This window comes from Dama dama, chromosome 13, assembly GCF_033118175.1.
Source record: "Dama dama isolate Ldn47 chromosome 13, ASM3311817v1, whole genome shotgun sequence".
NCBI lineage: Eukaryota > Metazoa > Chordata > Mammalia > Artiodactyla > Cervidae > Dama > Dama dama.
This window is the reverse complement of record NC_083693.1, coordinates 40239821-40259459: the sequence shown is the minus strand read 5'-3', so window position 1 is coordinate 40259459 and position 19639 is coordinate 40239821. Positions and strand designations below refer to the sequence as shown.

The 19639-nt window shown below is 37.9% G+C and overlaps 1 protein-coding gene across 5 annotated transcripts in view; it reads left to right on the top strand.

The window, feature by feature from the left end:
* Positions 1–19639, top strand: part of SCAPER (S-phase cyclin A associated protein in the ER) — a 396679-nt gene that overhangs the window by 24151 nt on the left and 352889 nt on the right. For all 5 annotated transcript variants that reach the window (XM_061158921.1, XM_061158918.1, XM_061158919.1 and 2 more), the window contains exon 3: positions 13893–14010. In XM_061158921.1, coding sequence (XP_061014904.1) covers positions 13893–14010 — 118 coding nt within the window. The remainder of the gene's footprint in view (positions 1–13892; positions 14011–19639) is intronic.

The window sequence follows — 19639 nt, the reverse complement described above, 5'->3', positions numbered from 1 at the left end:
TTTAATTTTTGTCAGTTTGATTGCTATGTGTCTTGGTGTGTTCCTCCTTGGGTTTATCCTGCCTGGGACTCTGCGCTTCCTGGACTTGGTTGAGTATTTCCTTTCCCATGTTACGGAAGTTTTCAGCTATTATATTTTCAAATATTTTCTCAGGTCCTTTCTCCCTCTCTTCTCCTTCTGGGACCCCTATAATGTGAATGTTGGTGTGTTTAATGTTGTCTCAGAGGTCTTTGTAGGCTGTCTTTATTTCTTTTTGTTCTTTTTTCTATATTTTGTTCTGCAGCACTGATTTCCACCATTCTGTCCTCAGGTCACTTGTCTGTTCTTCTGGCTCAGTTGTTCTGCTATTAATTCCTTAGTCTAGTGTATGGTTCATATCTGGTTGTTTGTTATTTAGTTCTTCTAGGTCTTTGGTAAATATTTCTTACATCTCCATTGTGTTTCTGATTCCTTGATCATCTTCACTATCATTATTCTGAATTCTTTTTCTAGAAGGTTGCCTATCGCCACTTCATTTGGTTGTTTTTCTGGGGTTTTGTCTTATCCCTTTATCTGGGACATACTCTCTGCTTTTTCATCCTGATTAGCTTTCTGTACTGTAGTTTTTGTTCTGGCTGCTGTGGGATTGTGGTTCTTCTTGCATCTTCTCTCTGTGCTCTAGTGGGTGAGGCTGAGAGCTCATGTAAGCTCCCTGACGGGGAGGTGGTTGTTTCTGTTGTTCAGTCGCCAAGTTGCATCTGACTCTTTTCAACCCCATGGACTGAAGCACACCAGGATTCCCTGTCCCCCACCTTCTCCCAGAGTTTGCCCAAGTTCATGTCCATTGAATTGGTGATTCCATCCAACCATCTCATCCTCTTGGCACCCCCTTCTTCTCCTGCTCTCAATCTTTCCCAGCATCAAGGTCTTTTCCAATGAGTCATCTCTTCACATCAGAGGGCCAAAGTATTGGAGCTGGAGCTTCAGCTTCAGCCTCAGTTCTAAAGAGTATTTAGGGTTGATTTCCTTTAATATTGACTGGTTTGATTGCCTTACAGTCCAAGGGACTCTCAAGAGTCTTCTCCAGCACCACAATTTGAAAGCATCAATTCTTCAGTACTCTGCCCTCTTTATGGTCCAGTTCTCACATCTGTATATGATTACTGGAAAGACCATAGCCTTGACTATAGAGACTTTTGTCGGCAAAGTGATGTCTTTGCTTTTTAATATACTATCTGGGTTTGTCATAGCTTTTCTTGCAAGAAGCAATTGTCTTCTAATTTCATGGCTGCAGTCACCATCCACAGTGATTTTCAAGCCCAAGAAGAAATCTGCCAGTGCTTCCATGTTTCCCCCTTCTTTTTGCCATGAAGTGAGGGGACCGGATGCCATGATCTTAGTTTTTTTAATATTGAGTTTTCAGCTAGCTTTTTCACTCTCTTTTTCCACTTTCATCAGGAGGCTCTTTGGTTCCTCTCTGCTTTCTGCCATTAAAGTGGTATCATCTGCGTATCTGAGATTGTTGATATTTCTCCTAGAAATCTTGATTCCAGCTTGTAACTTATGTAGCCTGGCATTTCGTATGATGAGCTCTGCATATAAGTTAGATAAACAGGGTGACAATAAACAGCCTTGTTGTATTCTTTTCTCAATTTTCAACCTGTCATTTTTATGTAAGGTTCTAACTGTTGCTTTTTGACCCGCATACAGGTTTCTCAGAAGACAAGTAGGATCGTCTGGTATTTCCACCTCTCTAAGAGTTTTCCACAGTTTGTTATGATCCATACACTTCATGGCAAATAGATGGGGAAACAGTGGCTGACTTTATTTTTCTGGGCTCCAAAATCATTGCAGATGGGGATTGCAGCCATGAAATTAAAAGACGCTTACTTCTTGGAAGGAACGTTATGACCAACCTAGACAGCATATTAAAAAACAGAGACATTACTTTGCCAGCAAAGGTCCATCTAGTCAAGGCTATGGTTTTTCCAGTGGTCATGTATGGATGTCAGAGTTGGACTATAAAGAAAGCTGAGCTCAGAAGAATTGATGCTTTTGAACTGTGGTGTTGGAGAAGACTCTTGAGAGTCCCTTGGACTGCAAGGAGATCCAACCAGTCCATCCTAAAGGATATCAGTCCTGGGTGTTCATTGGAGGGCTTGATGTTGAAGCTGAAACTCCCATACTTTGGCCACCTGATGCAAAGAGCTGACTCATTTGAAAAGACCCTGATGCTGGGAAAGATTGAGGGCAGGAGGAGAAGGGGATGACAGAGGATGAGATGGTTGGATGGCATCACTGACACAATGGACACGGGTTTGGGTGAACTCTAGGAGTTGGTGATGGACAGGGAGGCCTGGCGTGCTGTGGTTCCTGCAGTTGAAAGGAGTCGGACACGACTGAGCCACTATCTGAACTGATACAGTCAAAGGCTTTAGAATAGTCAGTGAAACAGAGGTAGATGTTTTTCTGGAATTTCCTTGCTTTCTCTATGATCCAGTGATTGTTAACAATTTGATCTCTGGTTCCTCTGCCTTTTCTAATCCAGCTTGAAGATCTGGAAGTTTTCAGTTTCACATAATGCTAAAGCCTCGCTTGAAGGATTTTGAGCATAACTTTACTAACATGGGAGGTGAGTGCAATTGTCTGGTAGTTTGAACATTCTTTAGTACTGTCCTTCTTGGGAATTGGGATGAAGATTGACCTTTTCCTGTCTTGTGGCCAGTGCTGGATTTTCCAAACTTGCTGACATATTGAGTGCAACACTTTAATAGCATCATCTTATAGGATTTTAAACAGCTCTGCTGAAATTCCATCACCTCCGCTAGCTTTATCGGCAGCATTGCTTCCTAAGGTCCACTTGACTTCACACTCCAGGATGTCTGGTTCTGGATGAGTGACACCCCCCCCCCCCACCATTGTGGTTATCTGGCCATTAAGACCTTTTTTGTACAGTTCTTCTGGGTATTCTTGCCATCTCTTTTGCTCTCTTTCACTTCTATTAGGTCTTTACCATTTCTGTGCTTTATTGTGCCCATCTTTGTATGAAATATTCCCTGGATATCTCTAATTTTATTGAAAAGATTTCTAGTCTTTCCCATTCCATCGTTTTCCTCTTTTTCTTTGCATTGTTCACTTAAGAAGACTTTGCTCTCTCTCCTTGCTATTCTCTGGAACTCTGCACTCAGTGGGGTATATCTTTCTCTTTCTCCTTTGCCTTTGATTCTCTTCTCTCAGCTCTACTGTAAGGGCTCCTCAGACATCCACTTTGCCTTCTTGGATTTCCTTTGGTTTGGTTTGGTTTTGGTTACCTTCTCCTGTACGGTGTTTTGTATCTCCATCCATAGTTCTTCAGGCACTCTGTCTCTCAAATCTGATCCCTTTAATCTCTTTGTCACTTCCGCCATATAATCATAGAAAGTGAAAGTGAAGTCTCTCAGTTGTGTCCACCTCTTTGTAACCCCATGGACAGTAGCCTGCACCAGGCTCCTCCATCCTTGGGATTTTCTAGGCAAGAGTACTGGAGTGGGTTGCCATTTCCTTCTCCAAGGAAGCTTCCCGACCCAGGGATTGAACCCAGGTCTCCAGCATTGTAGATAGACGCTTTACCGTCTGAGCCACCAGGCAAGTCCTTATATAATCATAAGGGCTTTCATTTAGGTCATACGTGAATGGCCTAATGATTTTCCCTGCTTTTTTCACTTTAAGTCTGAATTTTGCAATAAGGAGCTCATGATCTGAGCCATAGCCAGCCCCAGGTCTTGATTTTGCTGACTGTATAGCGCTTCTCCATCTTTGGCTGCATGCACTATAATCAATCTGAGTTTTTGGTATTGACCATCTGGTGGAGTCGATGTGGGGAGTCATTTCTTGTATTGTTGGAAGAGCGTGTTTGCTCTGACCAGTGTGTTCTCTTGGCATAACTCTGTTAGCCTTTGCCCTTCTTTTTTTTGTACTCCAAGGCCAAACTTGCCTGTTACTCCAGGTATCTCTCAACTTCCTACTTTAGCATTCCAATCCCCTCTGATGAAAAGGACATCTTTTTTTGGTGTTAGTTCTAAAAGGTCTTGTAGGGCTTCATAGAACCACATGGTACCCCAATAAAAACTGAACTATTAGAAAAGATGTTGTCAGTAAATGCTGGGGAGGAAGCCAATAAATGTGCATTGTAGAGTGGCAGAACATGCTAAATAGAAGAGAAAATCTTATATAAATGCCCTGAATTAGGAGGGAGCTTGGTGGTTATAGGGAACTGATTAAATGTCAGTGGAGTTGGAGCATGGCAGACAGGAAGAGTAATGGAAGATGAGGCTAGAGAGGTAAACAGAGGTTGGTTTGTGCTTTTAGATAATGCCAGATTTCTTAAGTGGTTGTATATTAGTTTAACTTTCTGTCAGCAGTGCAAGCAGTTGCCCAACTCCTTGCCATTACATGGTATTGTCAGTTATTTTAAAATGTTTTAATATTTTCAGTGCTTACTTTTGAGTACCTTTTCATATGATAATTGGTTATTTATATATCTTTTGTGAATGCCTATTCAATTTTCATTATCTTGTTGAGTTATCTTTCTTTTTCTAATCGATATAAGGAGTTCTTTATTCTGGGTATAAGACCTTTGTTACTTTTACACATATATCTTCTTTGTGGCTTGCTTTTTCATTCTTTTAATGATGTCTTTTTAATATAAGAATGTGTTCTTAGTTCCAGTGAAGTTCAATTCATCATTTTTTTCCTGTATGATTAGTGCTTTTTTGTATCCCCCATTAAGACTTTTTTCTATACCCAAAGATTGTGACAGTATCATCCTTTATTATCATTATTTTTAGGACCTTTTATTTTCCTGTCATTTCAGATTTAAGAAAAGTTGCACGAGGAGTACAGAGAATTCTCTGATATTCGTTCACTAACTTTACCAATTGCTAATTTTGTTTCTTTTTCTTCTTCATATTCTCTCTTTTATTTTACATGTGTGTGTGTGTATAAAACATACATACATACACACACATATAAAATCACATATAGGGAATTCCCTGGTGGTCCCGTGATTAGGACTCTGTGCTTCCACTGTCAGGGGTCTAGGTTCCATCCCTGCTTGGTCAACCAGGATCCCACATGCTGCATGGTATGGCCAAAAAGAAAAATCATGTATACAGACAAAGACATACATATATAGCTATACACATCAACATTTATTTGTAGACACATCCCTGCATCAGGCAGATCTCCTGGAGAAGGGAATGGCTTCCCACTCTAGTACTCTTGTCTGGAGAATTCCATGGATAGAGGAGCTTGATGGGCTACAGCCTGTGTGGTTGCAAAGAGTCAGATACAACTGAGTGACTAACTCTTTCACTTTTTCACAAACACATGCATATTACTCTTCCATGAACCACTTAAGAATATTTTGATCTTGAGGAGACAGCAGTGAGCGGTGGTGTGAAGAGATCTTAGTTCTCTGCCCAGGAAATCAACCTGGGTAGCCTGGGTGAACTCAATGGACATGAGTTTGAGCAAACTCTGGGAGATAATGAAGGACAGGGAAGCCTAGCATGCTGTGACACATGGGGTCATAGAGAGTCGGGTACGACTTAGCAACTGAACAATAACAACCCGTAACCCATATATCGCTCAGTCGTGTCCGACTCTTTGCGACCCTGTGGACTGTAGCCCACCAGGCTACTCCATCCATGGGATTCTCCAGGCAAGAATACTGGAGTGGGTTGCCATTTCCTCCTCCAGGGGATCTTCCCGACCCAGGGATCGAACTCAGGTCTCCCGCATTGCAGGCAGACACTTTAACCTACAGCCTGGGTGAAAACCAGGAATCGTATCTACTAGACCACATGTAGGGCTAGCGGCTAGAAGCAAAGTTGCTGTGGCTCTTGTGCCTGTTGAAAAATGAATTTATCAAGAAGATAAAAGCTATAAAAATAGGTACAGAGTTTATTATTAGAGACACAGCACGGCGAATGGGAGTGCACACAGAGAAACAGTTCATTTCAGATGGAAGCAAGGCAGAGGCACACACCCGGAGAGAAAGGGTGTGGGCGTCCTGCCTGTGGGGAGGAGCACCGAGAGGTGCGTCAGATCCCTTACACAGGGCAGTTCTTTCAGGTCTGTTTTGAAGAATGTCACTTGATTTGGGTCATATTTTCTTCTTCTTATAGACTCAGATTTTGTGTTTTTGGCAGCATGTCACATGAGTGGTGTTGTATCCTTCTCAGTATATCACGTCAGGAAGCGTATGATGTCAGTTTGTCCTACTATTGGTGATGTGGACTCTGATCACTTGGTTAATATAGGGTATGGTCAGGTTTTTCCTCTTTGAAGTTTCCTTTGTCTTTTGAAAGTAGTATGTTATTTGTTGAGAGAGAATTTGAGGCTATGTAAATATCCTGCAACTCATCAAACCATCTACCACTAGTTTTAGCATTTACTGATGATAATAATTATTAGTTATCTACATGCCTATCTATCTGTCTGCCTGGCTTTCAGGTTTCTTGGATTTTTTATTTTATTTAATATTACGATCTACTGCTACCATTTATTTTGATGCTCACATTGTCCTTGACTTAGCTGGTGGAAGTTCCTTCACACTGGCTCTTGTATCTTTTCATATGTTTCTATTATTCTTTGAGTCCTTCTATACTTTCTAGTCTAACAAGCTATTCTAGATTCACCTTATAATTTCACTCTCATTCTTTTTCTCACCTTATTACATGGACTAGGAACTTCATTATCATGATGATGGAAGTGGTTATTGTAGGCATCCTGTCTCTTGCAGGTTTGTATCATTTAATATGGTATTTTCTGAAGTTTGTGAAGAATTTTTATCATAGATGGGTATCCAGGATTATCACATGCTTTTTCCATCTATTGAAAAGAACATCAAACCCTTCTCCTTTATTTAGTTAACGTGATGAATTGCATTCATTGATTTAAAAATGTTAAACCAGCCTTGCTTCCTGAAATAAAATCAACTTGGTTGTGATGTTTTAGCTGGATTCAGTTTGCAGGTGTGTGTGTGTAGGTATATGTAATGTAAAAGTTCACATTGTTACTTTTGAAGGAGTTTAAACTGGTTATTTACTTTTCTTGTCCTCTTAGGTTCTAATATTCAGGGTCATGAGTGACTCTGTTACTTGAGATTCATTCCTTCATTTTTTTCTCTGGAAGAATTTAGTATAATTTCTCCTTCAGTGATTTAAGGGAATTCACCAGTGAAACCCATTTAATCCTGAATTTTCTTTTATGAAATTTCTTCAGTATTTAAAAATTTTAAATTTCTTTAGTAAATACTCAGATTTTTCCCATTTCCTTTTATGCCAAAGAAAGAAAGATAGCACTCAGTTGTGTCCGACTCTTGAGATCCTACGGACTGCAGCCCTCCAGGCTCCTCTGTCCATGGGATTCTCCAGGCAAGAATACTGGAGTGGGTTGCCATTTCCTTCTCCAGGGGATCTTCCCGACCCAGGAATTGAACCCATATCTCCCGCATTGCAGGCAGACGCTTTACTGACTGAGCTACGCAGGAAGCCCCAAGAGTTTATGCCAAGATTTGGTTAAATCGTATTTTACAAGGAGTTTGTACATTTCATCAAAATTTTCAAATTCATATGTTATTTATAACATCCTTTTATCTTTCTGATGTGTAGAGGCTCTACAGTCTTAGTGATGTTCCTTTTTGTTCTTGGTATTGATAATTTTTGCCTTGTTTCTTCTCTTTGCTTCATTAGTCTTGCTAAGAGGTATATGCATTTCTTGGTAAACATTCTGAACACTTGCTTTCTTAGGTAATGTACTGTAAGAATCAAACTTAAAAACTTTACCTCAAGACTGATGTGTATACTTTTTATCGAAACATTTAGTATTTGAACAAGCCTCTGTAAAATCTCCTTATGGCACTAGGTGGCACACTGTGACTTTGGATGAAAATATATATATTTTCTTTGAATCTCTTGGAAGAAAAGAACCTATATGAAAATACTATTTGAAATAGACATCTGGAATATTATGGAATATCTCAGACTCATTTATTGCTTTTCAAACCCTGATGCTTAAATTAAAAAGTTTAAAATTATATTAAGTTACTACTGAGATTTTTTTTATAAGAATAGGATTACTAAAATTGATCAAAATGTATGAGTTTTTACTGAAAAGAGTTCATTCAGATTATGTTGCAGAAGGCAGCTGTCCTTTAAACTTAAAAATGGTTTTCAATCATGTGTTGTAGTAAGATGAGTGTTATAATGTTTTTCTTTATAAAGTATTGGAATTAAGAATGATGACAGTCCTGAGCTGGTGGTTTTTCTTTGAATGTGTGTATGTGTACTAAGTATAAAAGAACTAACCTCGTAATTTGTAGTAGAATTGAAATGTTTATAGAATAAGAAAATGCTAGATTTCACGTTTTCTGGTACTACAACATTGCTATCTTGTGGTCATTTTAATTCTGAGAAATTCACTATTTTATGAAGACTCTTGAGTTATAAAGAATATGATAGTAAATTTTATGATATATGTCTATATATGTTTATATATATGTCTGATATATGTCTGTGTATATTTACCTAATCAATTTTCTTTGATTGCATGAGGCAATTATCTGAAAAAGAGATGAAAAGTAGGTGACCTATTGACATGTAGTCATCTGGCCTGAAAAGAATAGTGATACTTCTTGGTTAAAACAATGCTTAGATAATCTAAATGATAAATGCCAACCTAAGTTATATAAAGCTAATAATCATTGGGAGATGTCTTTAAGCAAAAGGAAGTGATTTTATGATATTACATTGATTGGAAAATATGGGAATAGAAAAGCGATGATTCAAGTGTTTTGCACAAAATGGAGCTGGAACATTGTTCACGAACTAATGAGTTTCAGTGAAAGCTTATGAGTCATATAAGTAGATGTCATGTGTATATCCAGGGTAAGGTCAGAGTAATGAAGAAATGTGGATACAGGTGTTTATTTTAAAAATATCAAAAGTTAAGTTCTGGAGAGGAAAATTTGGGTTAACTTTATAATGCAGTATTAGAGTGGAAGAGAACAACACTCTTTGTTTTCCTAATATTTTGAGCTAGTTGTTTCATTTATGTATTCTGAAATTCAGAATTCCTTTTGAATTGTGATGTTGGAGAAGACTCTTGAGAGTCCCTTGGACTGCAAGGAGATCAAACCAGTCAATCCTAAAGGAAATCAACCCTGAATATTCATTGGAAGGACTGATGCTGAAGCTGAAGTCCTGAATTCCTGTTACTCACAGATTTGTCTTCTTTGATTATTCCCTTTTCCCCTATGTATGCAGTTTCACTTTCTGTGGATCATCCCCATCAGCATAAAAATACGCTGGCACTCATTTAAAAAACCTTCTCTGTTCATTTGTGCTTCCTTCTTTCTTGGTTCACCTTTATTACAATACTCAAAGTTTTTTTTTTAATACTTACTGTCTCCATTTTCTTACTCAACATTCTCTTGAACTCTCAAGTCAAGATTTTGACCCTACTATCTTACCGAATGGGTAGTAATAAGTGACTGATTTGTTTATTATAGATTATTTATTTTATCACTGTCTGGACAATTCAGAGTTGTCTTATTGTGCTGTTGTTTCTTTAAAGGTAGCTCCCCCGCCGCCCCCTTCTGTATGCTTCTAAAATTTTCCCTGTGTTTCAGGTTAGCATCAGTTATTCTGTGGTCAGTCTCAGCATGGTTTTCTTTGTATTTGTATTTGTCTTGCTTGGAGTTTGTAGAGCTCCTGAAATAATTGAGTTTATATCTCCTGTCAGCTTTATACTATCAAAAGCATTAGTGGAACAGTTGGAAATTTAAATAATTACTGTAATTTAGATAATTTGGATCAGTGATAATTTTCTGATTTGATAGTCATAGTATAGTTATATGAAGGAGTATCTTTTAGATATATGAAATACACATTGAAGTACTTAAGGGCACAAGGTATCATGATTACAGCTCATTCTCAAATGTAAATTGTTTATTGTAGAAGTTGCTTGTGAGCCCCTGCCCTAGCATATGGTGACTTTTTTCTTCTCTCAAAGGCATTTCTATTGTCAGTTGCTCAATTGTGTGTGACTCTTTGCAACCCACTGGACTGTAGCACACCAGGCTTCCCTGCCCTTCATCATCTCCTAGAGCTTGCTCAAACTCATGTCCATTGAGTTGGTGATGCCATCTAGCCATCTCATCCTCTGTCATCCCCTTCTCCTCTTGCCTTTGATCTTTCCCAGTCTCAGGTTCTTTTCCAACAAGCTGGGTCTTGGCATCAGGTGGCCAAAGTATTAGACTGCAGCTTCAGCATTAGTCCTTCCAATGAATATTCAGGGTTGATATCCTTTAGGATTGACTGGTTTGATCTTGCAGCCCAAGGGACTCTCAAGAGTCTTCTCCAACATCACAATTCAAAAGCATCAATTCTTCGGTGCTCAGCCTTCTTTCGAGTCCTACTCTCACATCCATACGTAACTACTGGAAAAACAAGAGCTTTGACTGTATGGACTTTTGTCGGCAGTGATGTCTCTGCTTTTTGAAATGCTGTCTAGGTTTGTCATAGCTTTCCTTCCAAGAAGCAAGCATCTTTTAATTTCCTGGCTGCAGTCACCGTTTGCAGTGATTTTGGAGCCCAAGAAAATAAAGTCTGTCACTGTTTCCCTTGTTTCCCCATCTATTTGCCATGAAGTGATGGGACCAGATATCATGATCTTAGTTTTTTGAATGTTGAGTTTTAGGCCAACTTTTTCACTGCCCTCTTTCACCTTCATCAGAGGCGCTTTAGTTCCTCTTTCCTTTCTGCCATAATGGTGGTGGTATTTGCATAATCTGAGGTTGTTGATACTTCTCCTGGCAGTCTTAACTCCGCCTTTGTGCTTCATCCAGCCTGGCATTTTGCATGTTGTACTCTGCCTGTAAGTTGAATAAGCAGGGTGACAGTATAAGCCTTGACGTACTCCTTTCCCAATTTTCAAAGTCATACTTCTCATTAATAAGTTCCTTTGTTTCAGAATAATTTGTTGCATTTCTTTCATGTATTTCCCAAATAAGCCAGCAATTAAAATCAGCCAGTAGGTGAGGAGAACCCATAACATAAAGAGTAATGTAAGTATGTAATGTAACCACACTGAAAGGGATGAGAAGAACCAATTTAAGTAATTAAGGAAAATAACAATTTAATGAAGGAAACAACTAATTTAAGTAATTAAGGCAAATGTAAAATCCAGTACTTTGGATCCTGTAAGGCTAAAGGTAAACCTGTATAGAAATATGATCTTGCTAATAAATGAGTTTCTCACAGAAATATGGGTTAGCAGTTATGAAACTTATTTTTATTATTATTTCTTGACTGCACAGCGAAGCTTGTGGGATCTTAGTTCCCAGACCAGGGATTAAACCCAGGCTCTTGGCAGTGAAGGGTATTCCCTGGTATCTCAGTTGTTAAAAAATTCTGCCTGCAGTGCAGGAGACCTGGGTTCGATCCCTGGGTCGGGAAGATCCTCTAGAGAAGTAAATGGTTACCCACTCCAGTGTTCTGGCCTGGAAAATCCCATGGACAGAGGAGCATGACAGGCTATAGTCCATGAGGTTGCAAGAGTCAGACACGACTTAGCGACTAAACCACCCACCTCGGCAGTGAAAGCACAGAGTCCTTACCACTGGACTAGACTGCCAGGGAATCCCCCCCGCCCCGACCCCCCCCCCCCCCCGCCGCCACCTTTCTTTGAAACTATATAATATATATCAGTATTGAACAGATAAGTAAATATATTTTAGATGATAAGAGCTTGGTTTCTTACTAATGGAGAAATAAATTACAAATAAGGAAAGGGGAAGGCTAAAATGAACTTGTGGTGTAGGATTGAAATGAGAGGTTCAATATCTTCCAGTTTCAATATCTCTATGCAGATAAATACAGAAACACAGATGTGCATATTGTGGATTAGTGTGCATATATATATTTCCTGTGTTCTGTCATGATTCTGTGGGTTGACTAGGTGGTTCTGCCCGGGGGTGCCTGGAGTGCTGGGATGCAGCCGTCAGCTGGGGGCTTGACTGGGCTGGAATGTCCAGGATGGCTCAGTGGATGCTGTTTGTCAGCTGGGCATTCAGCTGGGGCTGTCAGCCAGAGTGCTGCCCTTATGTGGCATCTCTCCTGGTACTTTGGCTTCTCATAGCTTGATGACTGGATTTCCAGAGTGAATATCCCAAGAGGGAGCATTCCAAGAGACCCCAGTAGAGACTGTGAAGCTTCTTATGACCTATTTTCAGAAATTAGCTGTGTCACTTCCACCTCATTTTATAGGTCAAAAAAGCAGGTCACAGAGCCAGGGCATAGGGGAGGGGATTATACAGAGATAGGAACATCAGGACGAGTAGTTTATTGAAGGGAAGTGGGGCGTCTCTGGAGACTAGATACCATACTGATTAATCCGTATGTTATTTTTTGCTCTTATGGGTTTGGTCTCTAATTGGGACTATTAATTCTTTGCAGACAAGTATACCACATGGGCTTCCCTGGTAGCTCCGCTGGTAAAGGATCCACCTGTGGTGCAGGAGATCCCGGTTCGATTCCGGGGTTGGTACGATCCCCTGGAGAAGGAAAGAGCAACCTCCTCCAGTATTCTTGTCTGGAGAATCCCCATGAGCAGAGAAGCGTGGCAGACTACAGTCCATGGGGTCACAAAGAGCAGGACACAACTGAGAGACTAAGCACCGCACAGCATCAGTTCAGTTCAGTTCAGTCGCTCAGCCGACGCTTTGCGGCCCCGTGGACTGCGGCGCGCCAGGCCTCGCTGTCCATCACCAACTCCCAGGGTTTACTCAGACTCATGTCCATTGTGTCGCTGATGCCATCCAGCCATCTCATCCTCTGTCATCGTATTACCATATATTTTTGTATTCTTCTCAGTGTCTTATACAGTGCTTTGCACATAGTAATTGCCCAGTAAATGTGTTGTTGCGTAAGGATTCCAAGGATACTAAGAGGTTAGATTGGCAAGAACCAGAAGAGAAGACGAATGCACCATGAATGTTGGACTAGGATTTTGGGCTGGACCCACTGGGAACTCTTCAGAAGGCGGTAGATTGCCCACATGGAGTTAGGGTTGGGCAAGGAGGCTGTATCCTTATGCTCATAGGGATGCTTTAGAGCTCTTTTATTTTCATAGATTCTTGGCTTAGAAAAGTGGACTATTTTGGTATAGTGTTCATTTGTGGGAAGGTAATTGGCTTTATGTTATAGGACTTGGCTTCCATTTGCCCAGGGTCTTGGTGCGGCTGAACCTGTAGGCTAGTGTTGCTTTCAGCTGTTTGGGACTAGAGAAAGCAAGAACATACACACACACCCCCCATTGTGTGCAGGAGGGCAGAATTTTAAATTTTGCAGCTTAAATTTGTAAGTTTATAAGAATTATTATTTAGATTCTCAATAACTTGGAGATAAAATTATGCAGTGGAAATTTACAACTGAGTGAAGATTTAGTTTAGCATTAACCATAGGGAAAAAATAGACCTTTTGAAAAACATTTTATGTTGTGGAGAGCTTTCAGAGAAAATATGTAGCATGTCTGTAAAAACTATGTCTTAACCTGTTGATACATAATGAGGAGTGGTGCTGAAATGGTTACAGCAGTGTTTGTGCTCCTTAGGACACTTTTTAAAATCTTAGGTTGAATTTATTCTTAAAATGATTCATTTTTAAAGTTGTAAAATTCAGTCTTGTAAAATTTTAGAACTAAAAAAAGATCTGTGACTTACTCTTATTTCTGTTTAAGCACCTTTCTGATCCCAAATTAGTTTTAACTGTTTTCTTTCTGAGAAAAGAAGAGTAATGATGAATTTGTTTGCCAACTATATTTTGTATGTTGACTAACAAACCAATGCATGTTCTCTTATCTGTGCATAGGCTTCATTCCAGCGCTCCAATAGTCATGACAAAGTAAGGAGAATAGTTGCAGAGGAGGGTCGTACAGCAAGAAACCTAATAGCTTGGAGTGTTCCACTAGAAAGCAAAGATGATGATGGTATGTATTTTAAAAAGTTTCATTTTTGTTGTAAATTAGAAGATATATTTAGTCTTGAACAGTAGGCAGACTGAAAACTGTTTACAGTTAGAAGTCGTGGGCAATTAGTATGTATGAAATCAGAAATAATTTTTAACTGCTTTTTAAATCTTACCTAATAGGCAAATGTAAATGACATAGTTTCAGTTTCATATAGGGATGAAATTGGATGTGTGGTTATGACTGGCAGATGAGTTTTCTTTAAAAATATTCATTTATTTATTTGGCTGCGCCGGGTCTTAGTTATGGCACACAGGATCTTAATTGCATCACGAGAGATGTTGCAGCGTGCGAGCTCCAGAGCGTGTGGACTCAGTAATTGTGGCACGTGGGTTTGGTTGCTCTGCGGCATATGGGATCTTGTAAGACTTCTCAGACCAGGGATGGAACCTGCATCCTCTGCATTGCGAGGTGGCTTCTTCACCACTGCACCACCAGCCAAGTCCAGCAGATTAGTTTTTTTTCAAAGTTATAGGAGATTTAGATTTTTTTTTTATTAAATCCTTCTTATAGGTTTAAAGAATTCATTGTATTTACTGTGATTAGATACAAGTTGATGTAATGATTTAGAAAATAAAACATGTTTCTTTTAGTTCTCATTGTAGTTTGAACTAGAAAAGTGTCTTTTCTCTTCAGTCTGTTCAGTTCAATGGCGAGCAATGTGAGCATCGCCTAGATCCCGGAGATCTAGAAGGTTGAAGAGGGGATGCAGGAAACAGGATGTTGGAGTGTGCCAAAGTAGACCTCACTTTGAAATTTTCTGAAGGCTTGTAGGATAGGTAGTACTGCAGCCTTGGATTTGTATGATTTTTTTTCCTGATTAGATTTAGTTATGTATTTTAGGAGGGAAGCTCCGGAAGATGGTGAAGGACAGAGAAACCTGGAGTGCTGCAGTCCGTGGGGTTGCAAAGAGTCGGGCACAACTGAGCCACTGAACAACAATAACTACAAAAATTACATTGTGTTCTTAGGAGCACATGGTGTTGGTTTAGCTTGTTGCTAGTGATGTCAGCTTTAGTCACTTGGTTAAGGTTATTTTGCCCAAGTTTCTCTGCTATTAAATAACAAATTATTTCTTCTGTAGTTAGTAATTTGTGGTAAGATAGTTTTAGAATATGTAAATACCCTGTTTCTCGTGAGATAGTCTACCCACTGCTTTTAGCTTCCTTTGATAATTCTAAATTTAATAAGTTGCTGCTCTCATGGTTACAAAGTGGTGATGTGCTAGTCCCATTGTTCCTTTATTGTTAATTGACATTCTAGTGTAAGGAAAAGATTTCCTTATCCCCCTTTGTATTTAAAAAGCATTTTAATGTCTTTTAGAAAGCTTTTATAGACTCATGGCTTCTTAGTTAATGAATTATAATCCATCACTTTTGTTTTGAGGGTTAAATTTTTTCTAGATTTGTCTAGTTGAAGATCTGTTAAGCTGGCTCATTTCTACTTGCCATATTCTTACTCTCTCAGAATATCCTTACACAATGAGATGTTTCAAGCTATATAGGAATTCACCTAAGTTTATATCTTTATTTATTTTATGTTTGTGTTTTTTACACTTTAATTTTACTTAAATTTTAGTTAAAATCTTATTTTTAAATTTATTTTATCTCTTTACATTTATAACTTTAATCCATTTGCAGTTTATTCTTTTATATATTGATCTAATTTTATCTTTTTCAATATGGGTAACAAGTTGTCCCAGGATCACTTACTATAAAGTCTGTCTTTGCTGTAGTTGCTTGAGATACCACCTTTATTGTGGATTGAATTTTCATGTGTACTTACATTCTTTTCTACTAGTTTATCTCATTCATGTGTGAGTGCCACACTATTTTAATTATATAGACATTATGGTATTTTAAAATATCTGCTTGGACCAATCCTTCCTTAGTAGCGTCTCATTGTCAGTCTTCCTAGATATTTTTAGAGAGCAGTTATTTTGAATCACAAAAACTATTAAATAGAAGGGAAGTTAAATTTTTCTTTTTAAATTTAGCTCCATACTAGTTAAAATCTTCCTATGGAGCTTACTGTTACTTCATTTCTTTGATTGAAAAATATGACAACGTTATTTAGTACAAAAGTAGCATGAAACCTAAAAATGTTATGGTTGCTCTGTGTTATAATTTTATGAAGTTTTATTTTCTGAAAGAAATCTGAAGGTGTTATTGTTAAAATTGCTTCTACTCAAAAAAAATAAAAGGAAAGGGAACATAATAATGAATCCTTTATCAGTATATCTGTGTATATCCTGATACTGCATGTAAGTGTATAAAAAATTGGCCAGTACAGTTTTAAAGCTTCGTTTATGCTTACTGCAAAATAATGAAAATAAGAGCATAGAGAACTAGAACTTTCTGAATATCTAGAATAATGACAAGGGAAGAATGTTAATATCATAAATTTTTAATAAGGATTATTTTATATTGTTAAAATGTTGCCACTTACAGAATAATCTTTATTTTTGCTTTTTAAAAAATAGTTCATTCTTTTATGGCTATATGCAGATATTTCTGAGGCTAATAATTCAATAATTCAACAAATTCTTCTGTTCTTTGTTTTATTCCTGTTTCCTTTGGTACTTGTTTTAAGCTGATTATTCTACTGGATATTCTAAAAAGTCTTCTGGTACATTCTTCTCTATGATGAAAGGATGAATAAACAGTTGCGTAGGGGAGTAAAGAGTTCTCTGCCTCTAACCCTGGTAGAACAGTGAGACAGGCCCTCTGATGTGCAGATAAAGTGTTAGTAGGTGTTATGGCTCACTTCATTCTTACTGTTTCAGCTGTCCTGGCTCAAAATTATTTTGCAGAAAGTAAAGTTATTCTGTTGTACATCACAGAATTTTACTCCTGTTTTGGAATAACTCTCAAGAATAAAATGATTATAAAACAGTAGTGTCTTTCTTAAAAAGAGCAAGTGAGAAAGCTCTGTCTAACTGCAGAAATACAAAAGAACCGAGAATCTCCCTTTTCAAAATGAAACTGTATTTCATAAATCAGATAAATTAAAACAGAAAATACTGAGTTTTTATTTTTTACTTAATTTATTTTTAAATGAAACAAAGATGAATATTTTTAATGATAAAAGGTACAATCCACAAAGAAGATAGGTGTCATAAACCATCAGAAACAAGATACATAAAGCAAAAATCAGAAGAACTATAAGGGAAATGATAAATATATATATAATCATAGACATATTAACATTTCTCTCAGAATATTTTATCAAATACAAAAAAATAAGAATAGGAGCATCTTAAATGATGTCATTAATACTTTATAATAGATTTCTATTTATATTAATTTATATTAATCTTATATCCTCTACAAATATCTTTAAAATTAGTATCTCATACACTGTAGTTAGATGTCCATAGAACATTTAGAAAAACTGACAAAAAGGTAAATATTACTAAATTTCAAAAAGTAGAATTCTTTTTTGTGTGTGATTCAGTTATACATATACACATATATTATTTCTGAAATTATTTTCCATTATAAGTTACAAGATACAGAATATAGTTCCCTGTGAAATTGAAGGTCACTGAGTCATGTCCAACTCTTCGCAACCCCATGGACTGTAGTCTACCAGGCTCCTCTGTCCATGGAATTCTCCAGGCAAGAATATTGGAGTGGGTTGCCATTTCCTTCTCCAGGGTAACTTCCCGACCCAGGGATCAAACCCAGGTCTCCTGCATTATAGGCAGATGCTTTACTGTCTGAGCCAACAGGGAAGCCCTGTGCTATATAGTAAACCTTTGTTGCTTGTTGCATATCTAATTTTTAAATTAGAAATCTAGCATTCTATTTATACTAAGTCAAACAAGTGATGAAGGTGAAAAAGAGTGAAAAAGCTGACTTAAAACTCAACATTCAAAAAACTAAGATCATGGCATCTGGTCCCCTCACTTCATGGCAATAGATCGAGAAACATTGGAAACAATGACAGACTTTATTTTCTTGGGCTCTGCAGATCACTGTGGATGGTGACTGCAGCCATGAAATTAAAAGACACTTCTTCTTTGGAAGAAAGTCTATGAGAAACCTAGACAGCATGTTAAAAAGCAGAGACGTCATTTTGCCAGCAAAGGTCCATCTAGTCAAGGCTGTGGTTTTCCTAGTAGTCATGTACAGATGTGAGAGTTGGACCATAAAGAAGGCTGAGGGCTGAAGACTTGATGTTTTCGAACTGTGATGTTGGAGAAGACTCTTGAGAATCCCTTGAACTGCAAGGAGATCAAACTAGTCAATCCTAAAGGAAGTCAGTCCGGAATATTCATTGGAAGGACTGATGCTGAAGCTGAAGCTGAAGCCCTAATACTTTGGCCACCTGATGTGAAGAGCTGATTTGTTAGAAAAGACCCTGGTGCTGGGAAAGATCTAGAAGGCAGCTGGAGAAGAGGACAACAAGGATGAGATGGTTGGATGACATCACCGACTCAATGGACAGGAGTTTGCACAAACTCCGGGAGATGTTGAAGGACAGGGAAGCCTGGCGTGCTGCAGTCCATGGGGTCACAAAGAGTTGGACACGACTGAGCAACTGAACAGCAAAAACAAGTGGAATCAAAATGTCACAAATTTTTTGTTAGGCAAAAATTCCTAAGTTTTCAAAAATATATATTATGCATATTATTTATATAAGAGCTTTTCTACTACACTTGATAAAATCTTCAGAAAGAGCATTAAAAAAAAAGAGATGGAGAAATTGGAAAATGTAAACTAAATGAAATGGGAGCACTGAATATGAAATATAAAAAGTGAAACAAACTAGATAAAAGTAAAAAATCCTTATATAGTCCAGTTGTTTAGAAACACATCTGGAGCTCTGGTGAAGGAAAAACAATACCTGGGCATTTGTAGTTTTCAAAAAATTCCAAGATAATCTGATATGCATCTGGATTTTAAAAAGTGATTACAGGTTTTTCTATTAAATGGTAGTTTTGGTGATAAAGAATTCTATTGTTTTTCCATTTACCAATCATTATACAATGGTATTAAGTGAGTAATAATTATATAATCACAATAATGAAAGATATTTATCAGTTTTCAAAATCAATAGCCAGACAAAAAAAATAAAAGATAATTACAATTGCTTACCATAATGGAAACATGATTAACCTAACAATATAAAATAATTACATACAATTTGGGAGGTCAAGCAAGTCACCAGGAAATACTGAGTTTTTAAATGGTAAAAAATGTATTCTTAATTTTATTGTCAAAATAAAATTTGATTTCAAAAAGTATTTTCAAAAGTGTTGTATGTAAGTTGAAGGGTATCACTCATTTGACTTTGTTTTTCAGTTGTCAGACTGTCTGATTTTTTCCTGTTCTAAGAAAGCCAGTCAATTAAAACAGTCTCTGGTACCTTGGAAATTTGTTTTTCATTATATCTGTAGTTCATGTTGGCCAGTTCAGTTCAGTCGCTCAGTCGTGTCTGACTCTTTGCAACCTCACGTACTGCAGCACACCAGGCCTCCCTCTTCATTGCTGGAGTTTACTGAAACTCATGTCCGTTGAGTCGGTGATGCTATCCAACCATCTCATCCTCTGTCGTCCCCTTCTCCTCCTGTCTTCAATCTTTC